The following is an 18689-nucleotide window of genomic DNA, read 5'->3' on the forward strand; positions in this document are numbered from 1 at the left end:
TGTGTGTGTGTGTGTGTGTGAGCACAGAGTCCCCAGACTCCATTTGCAGAGCTGTGTGAGGAGGGGGGTCCCCTGTTTGGCAGTGCAGCAGAGAGCTCCGGGGGGGATGGACAGGAGCAAGCGTTCCTCTCAGAGATCAGTGAGGAAGACGTGGAGGCCCTTCGCCAGAGAGAAGAGGCCCTGCTGCAGATTGAGGTATGGAGCTCAGACATCCACGTGCTCTACCTTAGTTTACAACACCCTGCCTTAACGTCTCAGCGTCCCTGAGGAGAAATGGGCTAAAACCTTCTACTTTCCAATGGCACTGTTGCTTTCAAATGAATGGTTTGCTATCTAAAGTATGCAGTGTTCAAGGTGAGAGTTGATGTAATCTATTTGCCAGTAGTAAGGGCAGTAATCCATCTATCCAGCATCAGCTTTGAGCTGGTAGCCGTGTCTTTAGTTGAGTTGTTTTGAAAATTCCAACACTTTCCAGCCAAAGTGCACAGAGTTTCCGTCAGATTGCTTGGAGAGAGAGAGAAACACTCTGAATTAACTAACTAAAAAACAAACAAACATTCTGATAAAGCTTGTCGTTTACAAAGTGGCCAGAGAGTGCATTTCCCCGACGCTATTGTCTTCAGAGAGGTCAATAAAAACACTCTACTTTAGTAAATAGACACTCAGCCAATCCCAGACTCCACCTCCCATCTGGGCAACCTATTAGTATTATGTCTCAGCACTGAAGCCGTTTTCACCATCTCTTCTGCATATTAAACGCTACTCAATTACCTAGGTGCCTTTACGGGCTTGTTTGTTCTCTTACCTAAGTGTGGATGGAATCACAATGTTCACCAGACTTCCTTTCACGGCTCATTTTGAAATACAAAGCATCACATCAGGTAGCTCCAGGGTGACGTCCCAAATGGCACCCTATTCCATATTTAATGAACAACAAACCCATAGGACTCTGGTCAAAAATAGCACACTATATAGGGAATAGGGTAGCATTTAGGATGCAGCCGGGTCTGACTCCACCCAAACAGCTGTTTCCCTCTCTTCCGCTGGTGTCTGAGACAGATGTGAAACGAGATAGATGTGAACTCTAAACGACAGGATCACTCCACTGTGGGTGACTTAAATGGGTCTGATTTCAAAGAGGATATTTGTGGTCGTCATCGGCATCTCCTGACGTTAGGTCCCTCTGCGTATTTGGTGTACTCTTTGGCGAAGACTTTGGAGAAGAAAAAGGAACCCTGTAATTGCTTTAATCAGCTTGATTAAGTGTTGTGATAACATATGGACATCATTCAAGAAAGGAGACCAGAATCTCACACTGCATGATTTAGAAATGACCATGATACAACCCATTCCAGCTTTGAAGGGAGTTTACAATCCACTGCAATGTGTGAAAAGACTTGGAGACTAATAACAATATTTTGGGGGGAAGTTGTGTGTATCTGTAGTCAGTCAGACCTTTCAGAAGTTTTAACATCAATGTTCAGAATCACCTCATCTAGCCACATCGCATGAGCCTTTTCTGAACAAGACTGGAAAAGTAGCAGCATCAATCTGTCCTCATTGAGTGGTACAAAAGCACCAAACTACTGAATGAGCCTCGGACACCACTTACAGCTTAATTTGTGGGGAGAGGTCTGAGATGGAGGTAGTCATGATGATTAGTTGTTCAGAAAGGCACTGAGATTGATGGAGTCATTTGATTGGTAGCTCAGACAGGGTTGTCTGGCCTCTGCTTTAGTCATACCCACACAGTTTCATGTCAGACTGACTTCCCTGGCAGGTGCTGAGGGGCCTGATGGTGTACCTTGGTGAGCCTAATAATATCTGACAATGTGCTTTTCCCTGTCTATAACCCCCACCTCTCCAAAGCCCCCCTCCTCTCTCTCTCCTCTTTCTCTCCTCTTTCATTCTCTCTTCTCTCTCTCCATCCATCTCCCTGAGGACCTTAAGATCAGTTTCTATCTGCTGTTATCTAAGGAAAACGCTATCAGCACTCCCCTCTGAGAAAAAAACGCATTGATCTGTTGCCTGGGGTAGTTTGCCATCCGTGTGTGTGTGTGTGTGTGTGTGTGTGTGTGTGTGTGTGTGTGTGTGTGTGTGTGTGTGTGTGTGTGTGTGTGTGTGTGTGTGGCAAGGCGTTCTCGCTGTGAATGGAAGATAAAGAGTGCAGCAGTTTTCAAACAGGGACCGATGGGGAACATGGGAGGTTACAGTGGTTCTCTCCTACTGACGGTCCGCTACCTACACTAAGGATACTCTGCTGTTCATATTACACACCAACACTGGGATCAGTCAGGAGGAGTTTGACACCATAGAAAAATAACCATATTGGTAAGACTCTCTAGGAGGACGGTTACGTGTGCTAGCAAGGCAGAGGTCCTGGGTTCGAGCCTCGGTGTGAGCCGTATCAGGAATAAGTGGTGCTCGCTAAACAAGCAGTGTGAAGTCACTTTCAGGTGCAGTCAGATTACTGTGGTCTGAGAAGCTTTAACACTGTTATAGTCATTCTATGTTTAACATTCCTCTGGGATGGGTAATTCAATTCAGGCCTATCATCCTTGACTACCATGATATTATTGTAAATGATCAGAGAGAGAGAGACAGAAGATAGACTATAAGGTAGTGTCAGGCTTAGGTGGCGGAGGTTTATTCTACCTCTGTATCATCTATACTGTCAGCTCCCAGCTGCCCCTCACACACACCGTGATCGTCGACGGCACCGAAGATCATTTCATCAAAATGAATTCATAAAAAAGCTCAGGGCAAAGCAGAGGACAGCTTTCAAGGGGAATCTGAATACAACACCTTGTGAAGAGGTAAAAATGGCAACGTGTGTCTCTCCTACCAATGCATCCACAGGACAGTGAATCTATGCAATCAGTTACATGTAATCTGATTACAAAAAACTCAGTCACGTTACCAGCAAAAGTATTGTAATCAGATTACAGACAGTTTTGAAATACTAGATGATTACATTACAAATACGTTATGACACCTTTCTGTATTCTCAATGACATTCAATTCAGCATTGAAAAAGGCACAAGTTAAAGTTTGTTCCACATGAGCGAGTCAGACCACAAGTCAAACAGCACTATGATGACATAACAAATGTGTCTGATGGATATTTTTGTCTTCTTCTAATGTAACAGAAAATAATCAGATTACATTACTGAGTTTGGGTAATCCATAAATTACGTTACTGATTACAATTTTGGACGGGTAATCTCACCATTAAAGGCTATGCCTATGAAATACACACGTCCCTAAAATTCAAATCAAATGTATTTATATACATTTATTTATATAGCCCTTCTTACATCAGCTGATATCTCAAAGTGCTATACAGAAACCCAGCCTAAAACCCCAAACAGCAAGCAATGCAGGTGTAGAAGCACGGTGGCTAGGAAAAACTCCCTAGAAAGAAACCTAGAAAGGAACCAGGCTATGAGGGGTGGCCAGTCCTCTTCTGGCTGTGCCGGGTGGAGATTGTAACAGAACATGACCAAGATGTTCAAATGTTCATAAATGACCAGCATGGTCGAATAGTAATAATCACAGTAGTTGTCGAGGGTGCAGCAAGTCAGTAGCTCAGGAGTAAATGTCAGTTGGCTTTTCATAGCAGATCATTAAGAGTATCTGTACCGCACCTGCTGTCTCTAAAGAGTTGAAAACAGCAGGTCTGGGACAGGTAGTATGTCCGGTAAACAGGTCAGGGTTCCATAGCTGCAGGCAGAACAGTTAAAACTGGAGCAGCAGCACAGTCAGGTGGACTGGGGACAGCAAGGAGCCATCATGCCAGGTAGTCCTGAGGCATGGTCCTAGGGCTCAGGTCCTCCGAAAGAGAGAGAGAGAAAAATTAGAGAGAGCATACTTAAATTCACACAGGACACCGGATAAGACAGGAGAAGTACTCCAGATATAACTAACTGACCCTAGCCCCCCGACACATAAACTACTGCAGTCAGGAGACACTGTGGCCCCATCCGATGATACTGAGCCAAACAGGCAGGATATAACCCCACCCACTTTGCCAAAGCACAGCCCCCACACCACTAGAGGGATATCTTCAACCACCAACTTAACATCCTGAGACAAGGCCAACTATAGCCCACAAAGATCTCATCCACGGCACAACCCAAGGGGGGGCGCCAACCCAGACAGGAAGATCACGTCACTGACTCAACCCACTCAAGTGACACACCCCTCCTAGGGACGGCATGGAAGAGCTCCAGTAAGCCAGTGATAGGGTTAGAGGCAGAGAATCCCAGTGGAGAGAGGGGAACTGGACAGGCAGAGACAGCAAGGGCGGTTCGTTGCTCCAGAGCTTTTCCGTTCACCTTCACACTCCTGGGCCAGACTACACTCAATCATATGACCCACTGAAGAGATGAGTCTTCAGAAAAGACTTAAAGGTTGAGACAGAGTCTGCGTCTCTCACATGGGTAGGCAGACCATTCCATAAAAATGGAGCTCTATAGGAGAAAGCCCTGCCTCCAGCTGTTTGCTTAGAAATTCTAGGGACAGTTAGGAGGCCTGCGTTTTGTTACCATAGCGTACGTGTAGGTATGTACGGCAGGACCAAATCGGAAAGATAGGTAGGAGCAAGCCCATGTAATGCTTTGTAGGTTAGCAGTAAAACCTTGAAATCAGCCCTTGCCTTAACAGGAAGCCAGTGTAGGGAGGCTAGCACTGGAGTAATGTGATACATTTTTTGGTTCTAGTCAGGATTCTAGCAGCCATATTTAGCACTAACTGAAGATTATTTAGTGCTTCAGGGTAGCCGGAAAGTAGAGCATTGCAGTAGTCTAACCTAGAAGAAACAAAAGCATGGATTAATTGTCCTGCATCATTTTTGGACAGAAAGTTTCTGATTTTTGCAATGTTACGTAGATGGAAAAAAGCTGTCCTTGAAACAGTCTTGATATGTTCGTCTAAAGAAAGATCAGGGTCCAGAGTAACGCCGTGGTTCTTCACAGTTTTATTTGAGACGACTGTAGATTAATCAAGATTAATTGTCAGATTCAACAGAAGATCTCTTTGTTTCTTGGGACCTAAAACAAGCATCTCAGTTTAAAAGTAGAACGTTTGCAGCCATTCACTTCCTTATGTCTGAAACACAGGCTTCTAGCGAGGGCAATTTTGGGGCTTCACCATGTTTCATTGAAATGTACAGCTGTGTGTCATCCGCATAGCAGTGAAAGTTAACATTATGTTTTCGAATGACATCCCCAAGAGGTAAAATATATAGTGAAAACAATAGTGGTCCTAAAACGGCACCTTGAGGAACACCGAAATGTACAGTTGATTTGTCAGAGGACAAACCATTCACAGAGACAAACTGATATTTTTCCGACAGATAAGATCTAAACCAGGCCAGAACTTGTCCGTATAGACCAATTTGGGTTTCCAATCTCTCCAAAAGATTGTGGTAATCGATGGTATCAAAAGCAGCACCAAGGTCTAGGAGCACGAGGACAGATGCAGAGCCTCGGTCTGATGCCATTAAAAGGTAATTTACCACCTTCACAAGTGCAGTCTCAGTGGTATGATGGGGTCTAAAACCAGACTGAAGCATTTCGTATACACTGTTTGTCTTCAGGAAGGCAGAGAGTTGCGGCGCAACAGCATTTTCTAAAATTTTTGAGAGGAATAGAAGATTCGATATAGGCCAATATTTTTGTATATTTTCTGGGTCAAGGTTTGGCTTTTTCAAGATAGGCTTTATTACTGCCACTTTTAGTGAGTTTGGTACACATCCGGTGGATAGAGAGATGTTTATTATGTTCAACATAGGAGGGCCAAGCACAGGAAGCAGCTCTTTCAGTAGTTTAGTTGGAATAGGGTCCAGTATGCAGCTTGAAGGTTTAGAGGCCATGATTATTTTCATCATTGTGTTAAGAGATATAGTACTAAAACACTTGAGTGTCTCTCTTGATCCTAGGTCCTGGCAGAGTTGTGCAGACTCAGGACAACTGAGCATGGGAGGAACACGCAGGAGTCCGTAATTTTCTTTCAAATGATCATGATCTTTTCCTCAAATAAGTTCATGAATTTATTACTGCTGAAGTGAAAGCCATCCTCTCTTGGGGAATGCTGCTTTTTAGTTAGCTTTGCGACAGTATCAAAAAGAAATTTCAGATTGATCTTATTTTCCTCAATTAAGTTGGAAAAATAGGATGATCGAGCAGCAGTGAGTGCTCTTCGGTACTGCACGGTACTGTCTTTCCAAGCTAGTCAGAAGACTTCCAGTTTTGTGGCACCATTTCCGTTCCAATTTTCTGGAAGCTCGGGTATTTTCTGTATACCAGGGAGCTTGTTTCTTATGACAAAGGTTTTTAGTTTTTAGAGGTGCAACTGCATCTAGGGTATTGCACAAGGTTATATTGAGTTCCTCAGTTAGGTGGTTAACTGATTTTTGTCCTCTGACATCCTTGGGTAGGCAGATTGAGTCTGGAAAGGCATCAAGGAATCTTTGGGTTGTCTGAGAATTTATAGCACGACTTTTGATGCTCCTTGGTTGGGGTCTGAGCAGATTATTTGTTGCGATTGCAAACGTAATAAAATGGTGGTCCTATAGTCCAGGATTATGAGGAAAAACATTAAGATCCAAAACCTTTATTCCATGGGACAAAACTAGGTCCAGAGTATGACTGTGGCAGTGAGTAGGTTCAGAGACATGCTGGACAAACCCCACTGAGTCGATGATGGCTCCGAAAGCCTTTTGGAGTGGGTCTGTGGACTTTTCCATGTGAATATTAATATCACCAAAAATTAGAATATTATCTGCTATGACTAAAAGGTCCGATAGGAATTCAGGGAACTCAGTGAGGAACGCTGTACATATGGCCCAGGAGGCCTGTAAACAGTAGCTATAAAAAGTGATTGAGTAGGCTGCATAGATTTCATGACTAGAAGCTCAATAGACGAAAACGTCATTTTTTTTACCGTATTGTGGAGGAATTACATCAACAGGAAACGTGTGAAGAAATCACAACGACATACTGTATCCTCCTCATCATGGAGACTCACAAACAATAAATCACAATATGAATATAATAAATACACAATATAAATGACAACACAACCTCAACACAAACTTTAGCAACCATGACTCATGCAACAGGAAACCTTAAAATGTAAATAAACCCCCTTAAATATTGTCATTCTGGCCAATCCTCTGGCTGCCCTTCGGTTCATGTGATGTGCATCTCTTTAGTGTTCTGGGGTTTTAGGTGTTTGGACCTGCAGGAAAGGCAACATTTGATTTTACATTCTAAACCGTTTATTCAGCAAGGGCAAAAAAGACACATCACACCCTCCAGCCCTTTGAAAGAAAATGTCATGGTTTTTCCCTCTTCTTTTCACCAGTAAGCGTGCATGTAAATCTGCTTACCCGTTTTTCTGCTGTGGCAGTGACACTGTGTCCTGTTGCCCGATGCCTTTGGGCTGGGGTGGGAGATCTGGAAAGAATCTCCTATCAGTGCTTAACACATTTATCAGAAAGAGAGGGAGAGAAAGAGGAGTGGGGGAGGGAATGATAGAGGAAAGAGGGATACAAGGGAGGGGAGAGAGAGAGAGAGAGAAGGAGAGAGAGAGAGAATGGTAGAGAGAGAAAGAGAAAGGGATGGAGAGAAGGGGAGGGTGCAGGAAAGAGAGAGAGAGGTCTGTTGGTTTCACACTTTCATCCTCCCAGCTTTCTAGATTGTTGTAGGAATGGATTTACATGATCTTCAGTGTTGTAATGCCTTGTCATAAGGGGTTGGTGATTTCAAGGTACTTTCATGTAATGGTGAAGACAGCTACAGTAAACTGCCTTTGTATCTAGTCTATGGAGATTCCTTTTCAACTATTGATAATGACAGGGAGAAAGGCCATGATCCATCAATCATCTTTTGTGCGTTTTATTCACATTGACTGCCTGATTGAAAGTCATAGCAGAAAATGGACTGGCGCTGAGCTTTTAAAGAAGGGAAGTAGCCGTCCTTTCAAAATGAGAAAATGAGTGACCGTGCAGCGGGAAAAAGGGAGGAGAAAATGACGAGTGTTGACAGCAGACGATGAGTAATGTGACTGTGCAGGGTGAATACAACATCATCTCAAGGTTCCAGGATGAGCGCGCGCTCTCTCTCTCTCTCTCTCACTCTCTCTCTCTCGCTCTCTCTCTCTCTCTCTCTCTCTCTCTCCTCATTCTCTCCTCATTCTCTATCTCCTCCCCTCTGTTCCAGTCTGGTTGACAGGTATGCTCTCGTTCCTCGGCTGGTACACAATGGACAGGTGGGTGGCTCACCTGTTGGAGGGTGACGGAGCGAGCCCTGAATCTCCCAAACTCCTCCGCAGGAGGCGGTGCCCATGCCAGCCACCCATCAGTGCTTTGAGCCGTGCGGCTACGTTCGTTGGTCGTGGCTGAGCTGCATACCCAATGAGGTTCTATTTCTGGTGCTGCTATCATTTACCTGGAGGAGGAGGGTATTATTTGCTTCACTAACCCACAGTTGAGTTCCTTCCAATCCGCAGACACCAGAGGTGATCTCTACACCCAGTCAACTCTAACTCTCACAGGAACTTCATTTCCAGCATATTCATGTCCTTCTAGAGTTTTGCTGGTCCTGTTTGAAAACGGAGTCATTGTTTGGGACCATGCATTTGTTGTCTCCTCAATGGCTTCGTATGTCCCTCATCTCATCACGACAAGGACTGCCCTCTCAAACCAGCTCAAAAAAGACTCCTAGTGTCCTATTGAAACATTAAAAACATCATGGGCAAACTATTTCCTTTCCATTGTGATCTTGATCCTCAAGGTTTAACATTTGGAAACATATTATATATGAGCCATGACTGGGATGGATCCAATAGGAGACATCAGCTTTCTACAGAGGAGAATACAGTCCTATTCTTCCACTTCCTCCTTATTTAGTGTGCACTAAAGCACTATCAGCCAATCGACTGGTCTTGTCTTCACCTCTAAGCCTTTGGAATCAACTCAACCTGCAATCTCTCATGGCAATGCTCATATCAGCCAATCGTCAGATCTCATTTCTGGCGGTGTCATCCCGACCCAGACTCTTGTTAGACCTCAGGAACATGAGGAATGGAACAGTGGTGGCGACCGGCAGACCTGTCAATCAGCCGCTTGTTTTTGTCTCCTTTATCTCAGCATGCAGTTTAATTGTGTGTCTGGTGTTGTTACAGTGGCCTCTGTGTCAGATGGAACTGATGTCTGCATCTGTCTGACATTTATTTCACATGAAACAAATACAGGCCCCTCTGCCTCTTACAAGAGCTCTGTTTGTTGACTGTCTATTGCATCCCAGACAGAAACACCATAACAGATGTGGTATTGACATGAAGAGTCAAACAACTGACTCCTGCAACTTAGACATACTGTCAGTGGTGGAAAAAGGACCCAGTTGTCATACTTGACTAAAAGTAAAGATACCTTAATATAAAACAATACTCAAGTAAAAGTGAAAGTCATCCAGTAAAATATTACTTCAGTAAATGTCTAAAAATATTTGGTTTTAAATATATTTAAGTATCAAAAGTAAACGTATAAATAATTTCTAATTGCATATATATAGCACACTAGATGGCACTATTCTTGTTTTTAGTTTTTTACAGAGAGCCAGGGGCACACAAACACTCAGACTTAATTTACAAATGAAGCCTGTATGTTCAATGAGTCCGCCAGATCAGAGGCAATAGGGATGACCAGGGATGTTCTCTTGATAAGTGTGTGAATTGGACAATTTTCCTGTCCTGCTAAGTATTCAAAATGTTGAGTACTTTTGGGTGTTGAGTATGGAGTAAAAATATTTTTTTTAAATTAGGAATGTAATGAAGTAAAAGTAGTCAAAAATATTTCCAGCATATTCATGTCCTTCTAGAGTTTTGTTGGTCCTGTTTGCAGCTCAGTAAAGTAAAGTACATATACCCCCAAACTACTTAAGTACTTTACACCACTGCATACTATAGACAAACTGACATGGGATATTTCTTCACCACCAGGGTTTATAAAAGAGGAGCTGAATTGTTAGCAAGATTACTATCACGTTTCAGGTAAGACCCAAATGCAGACTGTGTTGAAGTAATAATGTTTATTGCAGTAACAGGGGCAGGCAAACAACAGGTCAAGGCAGGCAGGGGTCAATAATCCAGCGCAGTGGGACAAAGGTACAGGACGGCAGGCAGGGTCAGGGTCAGGTCAGGCAGGGGTCGATAATCAAGAGTAGTGGGACAAAGGTACAGGACAGCAGGCAGGGTCAGGGTCAGGTCAGGCAGAGGTTGGTAATCCAGAGTAGTGGGACAAAGGTACAAGACAGCAGGCAGGGTCAGGGTCAGGTCAGGCAGAGGTTGGTAATCCAGAGTAGTGGGACAAAGGTACAGGACGGCAGGCATGCTCAGGGTCAGGTCAGGCAGAGGTTGGTAATCCAGAGTAGTGGGACAAAGGTACAGGATGGCAGGCAGGGTCAAGGCGGGCAGAAAAGGTCACAACTGGGGAAACCAGGAACAGAGGGGAAAATGCTGGTAGGTTTGATGAAACAAAACGAACTGGCAACAGACAGACAGAGAACACAGATATAAGTACCCAGGGGATAATGGGGAAGATGGGTGACACCTGGAGGGGGTGGAGACAAGCACAAGGACAGGTGAAACAGATCAGGGCGTGACAACTACAAATAGTCTTGGGTAAGAGTAGGATTCCAGTTCTTAATACCTTAAGACCTTTCCCCAACATTTGTCTTTCAAAGGACTCTGGTTGTCTTTTGAGGTCATTGTGCTTTTGTCTGTTGATAATTAATTCAAAGTGTACAGGAAGTGCAGCAGAGCATATGGAACATAGCCTGTCCCCATCCCAGCATGGGTCAACACTCTCTGTGGGACATTATGTATAGTTGGTGGGGTGGGTGTGGGTGTGTGGATAGACTGAGAACCCCTGTTTAAAACCGAGTGAATCAGGGCCTGGAAGGCCAATGGTGGAAGAGTGGCCATGAGCTTAATATAACCCTATGAAATATGGAAAAGGGCACACATCTGGCCCTAAGCCTTTCCACTCCCACTCTACCCCCAGGCTGGCAGGGATCTGAACAGAAGACAGCCCGTCACTCACTCGCTCTCTCTCTTCTACTCACACTCTCACTCATGACTTTGTTAAAGTGTTCTGTCATTGTAATGAACTGAGTTCAAATTGCCAGCAACCGCTTTGCCAGGTAAAATAAATGTGTTGTTATTCTATTCCTGTGTGATGGAGATGGTTGCCCAAAGATGAAAACAGCAAGAAAGTCTTTAGCGTCATGAGGTTTTGCCAGAGGCCATTTTGGATCCAACCAGATGGTGTTTGCCAAAAGCCAGGATGGCTGCTGCCAGTTTCCACAGCAATATCAGACACCTGTGATGGATGGCCCAGTGGGTGAGGCTATACAAACGCAGCTGTGATTGCATGGTGCTATAATGGAGGAAAGGGGGACCTGTGATAGGGAGATAGACAGAGGTTTTATAAGCCTTCATAATGCTTTGAGCTGATACACAGTGTACAGATTCAAAGCCAGAAAACTGGGGAGGAGGGAAAAAAGTGCAGGTCACCCAGTGTGGTAATTCTCTCTCTCTCTGCAGTGGCCAGACTGCACACTGAAACGAAAACAGAAGTAAACAACACTCTATCAATTACTGTGTCCATACACGTTTATATCGTTTTATATGAAACACAAATTTACATTTAGTTTTTAATGGGCTTAGCGTGGTGGATTTTAAAGGGGCAGTGCAGTCAAAAACTAGATTTAGTTGTGTTTTATAAATATTCCCACAATATGAGGTTGGAGTAATACTGTGAAATTGTGAAGATTATGATAATACCCTTTTAGTGTAAAAGCTGACAAACAAGACAGCTTGAAATTTCAGCTCGTTTTGCATTGGTGGAGTTTGGGCCTGCCTGGCAACATCACCAGGCGCGCCAGCTAAACTGTGTTGTTATGGATATAAAGAAGGACATTATTGAACTAAAGGACCATTTGTGATGTAACTGGGACCTTTTGGAGTGCCAACAGAAGCCGATAATCAAAGGTAAGGCATTTTTTATATCGCTATTTCTGACTTTCTGCCCCTGCCCGGTTGAAATATGTTTTTCATGTTTATATATGCAAGGCGCTGCCCTCAGATAATCGCATGGTTTGCTTTCGTCGTAAAGCCTCTTTGAAATCTGAAACCGCGGCTGGATTAAAAAGAAGTTAAGCTTTATTTTGATGTATTATTACACTTGTGATTTTATGAAAGTTAAATATTTATAATACTGTAGTTTGAATTTCGCGCTCTGCATTTTCACCGGATGTTGGCCAGGTGGGACGTTACCATCCCTCCTGCCCATAAGATTAATGTTTTGACTTACATATCCCTGTCTATTTTGGGGAATACATCAAGACTATGGAAGAAGAAAATCCAGTAATGCGGATGGCCAATGACCTCTAGAGTAGAACGTATTTATTTAACCCTTCGTTGTCTGTTTCCTTTACAGAGGGACATGTTGGATGTCAGCCAAATCATGCAAGATCTGGCCAGTATGGTGCACGAGCAGGGAGATGCCATAGGTGAGACATCACGTGTGTGTGTGTGTTTGTGTGTACGCATGTGTGTTTTTATGATTGCCTGAGCTCCTGTGTGCGGTCATCCATGGCTGCATATTACTCTGTCTGTCTTTTACTCTCTGTGTCTTTGTAAACCCTTTGATATTTTGACCAACTTTACAGCATCTCTTTCGTCATGCGTTAGCAGACATAATTAATCACCTTAGGACTCCCATTGATCAAACCAACTTTTGAACCTTAACACGTAATAAATGGTTGCTTGACAGGTGGGTTGCAATAACAACAATGGTTAGAGGACAGGACAGCATGTCCCAGTCTTCTGTTATTGATAAACAAGTCCTGCAACCCAGCACTGATCTAGACTTGGCAGAGAGAGGCAAAGTGTGGTTCAACGCACAGACAGACAGAGAGATACAACAACACCACCATCACCCTGCAGAGAGATGAACTGGAGACGGGGGGGGGGGGGATGATATGGAACACTAGAGAAAAACATGAGAAAGGAGGACAGGAGAGTGGAGGTGTGTACAGATGCTGCAGCAGACTGGATGGAAGAGAGAGAAAGAGGAACAAGGGAAGCATAAAGGAAGCAGCATGACTGATCATACTTGTGCATATCAGTGTGTGTGGCAAACCAAATTCTGCTGTACATGTGTCTCTGGTATGTGTGTGTACCTTTGTGTGTGTGCATGTGTGTCCAAGGTTGAGATCTCATAAATGAAGGAAAATGATTATTCTTCTATTCTAATTGGTCCATTGTGTGGGAGCGTGGCCCTGCGTCTGGCTGTTTTAATCCATCTGGAGTACGATGACCTTTTCTTTTGATCTATTTTCAAATGTTCTTACTTTTTAACTGCACTTACGAGACAGGGCTCGTAAGTAAACATTTCACGGTAAAGTCTTCACTAGTTGTATTTAGCGCATGTGACAAATACAATTTGATTTGATTTGAATTATACTTTAGACTCATGCCAAGTTTCCAACTCTCACAGACGCAATGCTACAGGAGAGCAGGCAACAGGCAATGAGCGAGAAACAAAGAGGAACTGGAGAGCAATACACAATTTATTCTAGATTCTATCCATAATTAGGGTACTTAACATTTAGAGTGAATAATGCTCAGCCTTATGGAATGGAATATTTAAACAAATGGCACTTTTGTTTCCTAGATAAGTTCTGTTAGGACAGAAATACGACTTGTTTGTTGTTTGGCCTTTAGAGAAAGGGTTTTCTGAGGTGAACACGCAGGAGGAAATCTCTCCTTTCAACTTCTGTGTCCCTCCTCATTTCTCTCACATGCAGAGTACAGGGAAAACAAGGGGAAATAAATAGTGGCGAGTTCTAAGAAGTTAAATGTCAATTGTTGATGAAATTGGGTACACTAGTAAAATGCCATTAGAATCTCATTAGATTTATGTCTCTTCAATTTCTGCAGTCGTCCTTCATGTGAGGATGTAGGGAGGATATATTTTAGTATGATTATGAAGGTATACATCATGGATATATTTAGACTGTGGATACATTGTGGATACATTGTGGATACATTGTGGATACATTGTGGATACATTGTCGATACATTGAGACTGTGGATACATTGACACTGGATACATTGAGACTGTGGATACATTGAGACTGTGGATACATTGAGACTGTGGATACATTGAGACTGTGGATACACTGAGACTGTGGATACATTGAGACTGTGGATACATTGAGACTGTGGATACATTGAGACTGTGGATACATTGAGACTGTGGATACACTGAGACTGTGGATACATTGAGACTGTGGATACATTGAGACTGTGGATACATAAAGACTGTGGATACATTAAGCCTGTGGATGCATTGAGACTGTGGATACATTGAGACTGTGGATACATTGAGACTGTGGATACATTAAGACTGTGGATACATTGAGACTGTGGATACATTGAGACTATGGATACAGAGGGAAGTGGAACATTGATGTGGTGGGAAAGTGCTAGAGTGTGTAAGGATGAACATGATGGCTTTAAGAGATGGTGGAGGTGATAACTGTGAGAGGGTGTTCAGCTCACCAGTATATAGAGTGAAGGTGCTATGTCCAAGTACCTGAGAGCTGTACTACTCTACTGCTGTAGTATTTTTCACATCCGTTATGGACCACAGACATACTGTTTCTCTCTCCCATCCAACCTTGAAATAGAATCAGGTAAATTGCATGTTTTGCTTTTCTATAGCTGATGTGCACATGGTGAGATGTTTATTTTTATGTGTATAATAAAAGCTGGGTCTGAATAAGCTGATGGGGCTTTAGGGGGGAAAGGGGGCTGAGGCATGTGGAGGTGTCCAGAGGAGCAGCGGGGGAGCGGTAGAGGAGTAAATTGAGAAATCAGCAAACCCAGGAAGTTTGGATTAGTGCTTTTTAGAGGGTGTAGAGTTGAAAGTAGCTTCTCTGTGACAAAGCCTCTGCTTCCATGTGGTGACACACTCGACAAAGCCACAGGTCATGCTGTGCCAGAACTGATGCAATCAACAGCAACAAAAGAGACAGAGAGAGAGATAGAAAGGCTAGACAGGGGAACCTGGGTAAATCAAAGGTAAAGTGGTGCACTCATCTATGTTACTGTCTCAGTATTGCGTTAGTCTCATTGTGGTTATAGTACAGCATGTGTTCAATCTTGTGGTTTTTGGAAGGAACCAGAGGAATACTGTGGTTTTCAGATAAAAGGTCTTGTCTTGATTCAGTGACATTTACTTACATGTCCTTACAATACCCAAATACATTGAGAATGTGGTGTTGTAGAAAATGAGTTGTAGCCATGTTTGACAGCTTATGCTTTTCCTTGTTGATGAGATGTTTTTCTCCCTAGAAAAGACTTGAATATCAAAGACAAAATTAGTGGAGCATGGTGTGAGGTGAAGTAAAGGCTCACGGAGGTGTGTTTGTGTATGTTTTCTTGTCTCCAAGTTGGCTCAATTGGCTCCTTGTATTAGCATACTATCTGAGTTATGATTCTTTGTGCGAATTATCAAGCCATGTACCACAGATGTAGGATATTAATTTGAGCCAGTTTGCTACAACAGGTAAATAATCCTATAGAGAGAGGAAATGTGAATTATTATGGCGATTATAATGAATGGATTAATGGAATGGAAAATCAACTGAGAGAGAGAGAGAGAGAGAGAGAGAGAGAGACCTGCATGCTTGCGGTTCGGCACTGCATTGGTGGGCAATGAACCAAACATTTGTTTTTAATTGGGAAAAGAATTGGATTTAGGTTTGAATTAGTTCTCACTGGCTACAATAACTATAGTTACTATGGTGTGCATTGGAATAAGACAAGTCATTTGGATTATTCAAAGACTAATAATTGGTTGACTTCTGTTATGTTTAGAAAATGAAATGTATGAAGGAGTATGACTTTTGAAAGCTCCGTTCTCAGTTTATTCTCAAGCTGTCGCTATGGTGACAGCCAATGAGGAAGTAATTAAACATAGAAATTAAATTAGAATGTTGTGCATCAGAAAAAGAGTCACTCAAAGAATCATTGATCAAACGTGACGCTATTTACGGTGACAGAGAATGTGTGCATCCTTTTCCAGTTTATTAAGGATCTTGTGCAAGTGATTATGTAAACAAGGAGAGAATTACAACTAAGTTGGTCTGTCTATAAACACAGTTGTGTGTTCTAAGATTTTGAAGCTTCACGACCATGGAGAGTGCACTCAAGGAAGTTGATAGTGACATCATACGAGCAGCTCAATCGGAGCAATGAGATATTATGAGGGGTTATCAAATAGTACGCTTTCTTTCTCTCTCTCTCTCCCTCCCTCCCTCCACTTACACCTTCCTTCCTCTCTCTCTCACTGTATGTGTTAACAACAGCAAATGATGCACATTCTGAGTAAGATAAAACCTCTCAAGGCTACCAATGAGTGTGCAGAGTAATGGTGTGTACCCAATTCACCCATTCAAAGTCTGAATGTGTCATACAAACACAATCCCACAGAAAACAGCGTGCACACACATACACACACACACACACACACACACACACACACACACACACACACACACACAGAGGCCGAAGACACAAGGACCAGTGAACGGAGAGACAGAAAATGAGCAGAAGATACCCCACATTGAGCCTCTGTAGGAAATTAAATAGAAGTGTGACTGTACATGATAAAGAGGACGAGGAATATTGATGTTTCCACATTGCTCACATAACACCAGAACACAAATACTGTATGCTAAGGTGTGAGCGTTTAAACAAAATTGGGATCCTTAACGTTAAGAAATATCCCTAACCGTAGATGCAGAAAGTAAACCGCATAGTGGGTCAATTTCCGAAACAACTAAGAGCGTTGAAGTGCGAGGCTCAACTTCTCTGCTGATTTGTTGCACTGGCAACCACGCTGTGAACAGTGTGAGGTGAATCTGTGCACATGCGCAGATACTGTGTGTGCCTGGTGGCCAACCTGCCTATACTGGGCCCCTCCCCTCTCTTAGTAATAGTAGTACAGGTGCAATGCGGACATCAGCACAGCTGCATTGTGAATTCACATTATTTTTTTTATTTTTTTTATTTTCCTCCCCAATTTCGTGACATCCAATTGGTAGTTTAGTCTTGTCCCATCGCTGCAACTCCCGTACAGACTCGGGAGAGGTGAAGGTCAAGAGCCACGCATTCTCCGAAACACGATCCTGCCAAGCCGAAACATCACCCTGGGGCGGCAGGTAGCCTAGTGGTGAAAGCGTTGTGCCAGTAACTGAAAGGATGCTGGATCGAATCCCTGAGCTGACAAGGTACAAATCTGTCTTTCTGCCCCTGAACAAGGCACAGTAAATAAGAGGATGAGGAACATTGTTCTTGCATGACTTGCCTAGTTAAATAAAGGAACAATAAAAAAAAGCCACACTGCTCGCTTAACCCGGAAGCCGGCTGCACCAATGTGTTGGAGGAAACACTGGCGACTGAATCTGCATGCACCCAGTCCACCACAAGGACATCCCGGCCAAGGACATCCCGGCCAAGGACATCCCGGCCAGTCAAACCCTAGCCAAGCCCGGACGATGCTTCACCGCTTTATGGGTCTCCCGGTCGCAGCCGGCTGTGACACAGCCTGGGATTGAACCCAGGTCTGTAGTGATACCAATGCGATGCAGCACCGCTGCGCCACTTGGGAGGCCCAAATTCATGTGGAATTGCATACATTTTTCTTGTGTATGTGTGTGAAAGATGGCCCTTTAAACATTAAGAAAATGGTTCCATTTGTTACATACCTAGTAAAGTGACAAAATCCTACTAAGTAGTAGAAGTACCTGTATGTTTCTTCTTTTACCACTATAGAATGAAAGAGTGAGTACCCAGTGTGCTTCAACCTGGTGAGAAAAGGTCCTAAACTGGGGGTACTGTGTTGTTATAAAATATATCTGTGTTGCTATGAAGTATAATCGTTATATTTACCATGCTGTTATGTCTCTTCAGATAGCATTGAGGACTACATTCAGACCACCACATCCAACGTGGAGTCAGCCAATCAGGAGCTAGCAAAGGCCAGCCATCACCAGGTGCAGTAGTATCCTCATTTCATTGTCCAGGTTCAGTGATGTGGGTGTGTGTGTGCATATGTGTATGTCTGTGTGTGTGTCTGTGTACTTACAGGCGGGTGTGCGGTCAGGCGTTTATGTCAACTACATGCAGTTCCTGTATATTGTCATGTCTGTGTATTGCTGGTACTGACATTACATTTTAATAGAGATTTTCAGGTGTCATGCTGATACACATCTATTTACAGGATCAGTAGGACAAACATGATTTCAAATAGCAGGGTTTGCTATTTCATACTACTTTATTGCGTTCATTATGATGCTGTGGAAATAACAATAAAGATCACATTTTCATGTCATATTTTATCAGCTTTTGCCGTTAGCTAAATTAATTGGTCTGATGGAAACAGTAAAATGTTAGCCTGGAGTCTAATAGGAAAATCAAACAAATATACCAACACTGAACTCCAATTCCATAAACAACTGTTTCTTCCACCAAGATAATGATTATGAGGTTTCAATTTCATTGTACAACTTTATTGACTAAGAACGGAAATACATTAGTAATGTGCATCA

At 43.1% G+C, this 18689-nt stretch overlaps 1 protein-coding gene across 2 annotated transcripts in view; it reads left to right on the top strand.

The window, feature by feature from the left end:
• The window catches only part of tsnare1 (T-SNARE Domain Containing 1), a 188419-nt gene that overhangs the window by 105355 nt on the left and 64375 nt on the right, over positions 1–18689 (top strand). For both annotated transcript variants that reach the window (XM_090193776.1, XM_036943565.2), the window contains exons 8-10: positions 28–195; positions 12506–12578; positions 18052–18134. In XM_090193776.1, the coding sequence (XP_090049902.1) occupies positions 28–195; positions 12506–12578; positions 18052–18134 (324 nt within the window). The remainder of the gene's footprint in view (positions 1–27; positions 196–12505; positions 12579–18051; positions 18135–18689) is intronic.

Source organism: Oncorhynchus mykiss, chromosome 2 (assembly GCF_057628025.1).
Source record: "Oncorhynchus mykiss isolate SJ-2025 chromosome 2, ASM5762802v1, whole genome shotgun sequence".
NCBI classification, from domain to species: domain Eukaryota; kingdom Metazoa; phylum Chordata; class Actinopteri; order Salmoniformes; family Salmonidae; genus Oncorhynchus; species Oncorhynchus mykiss.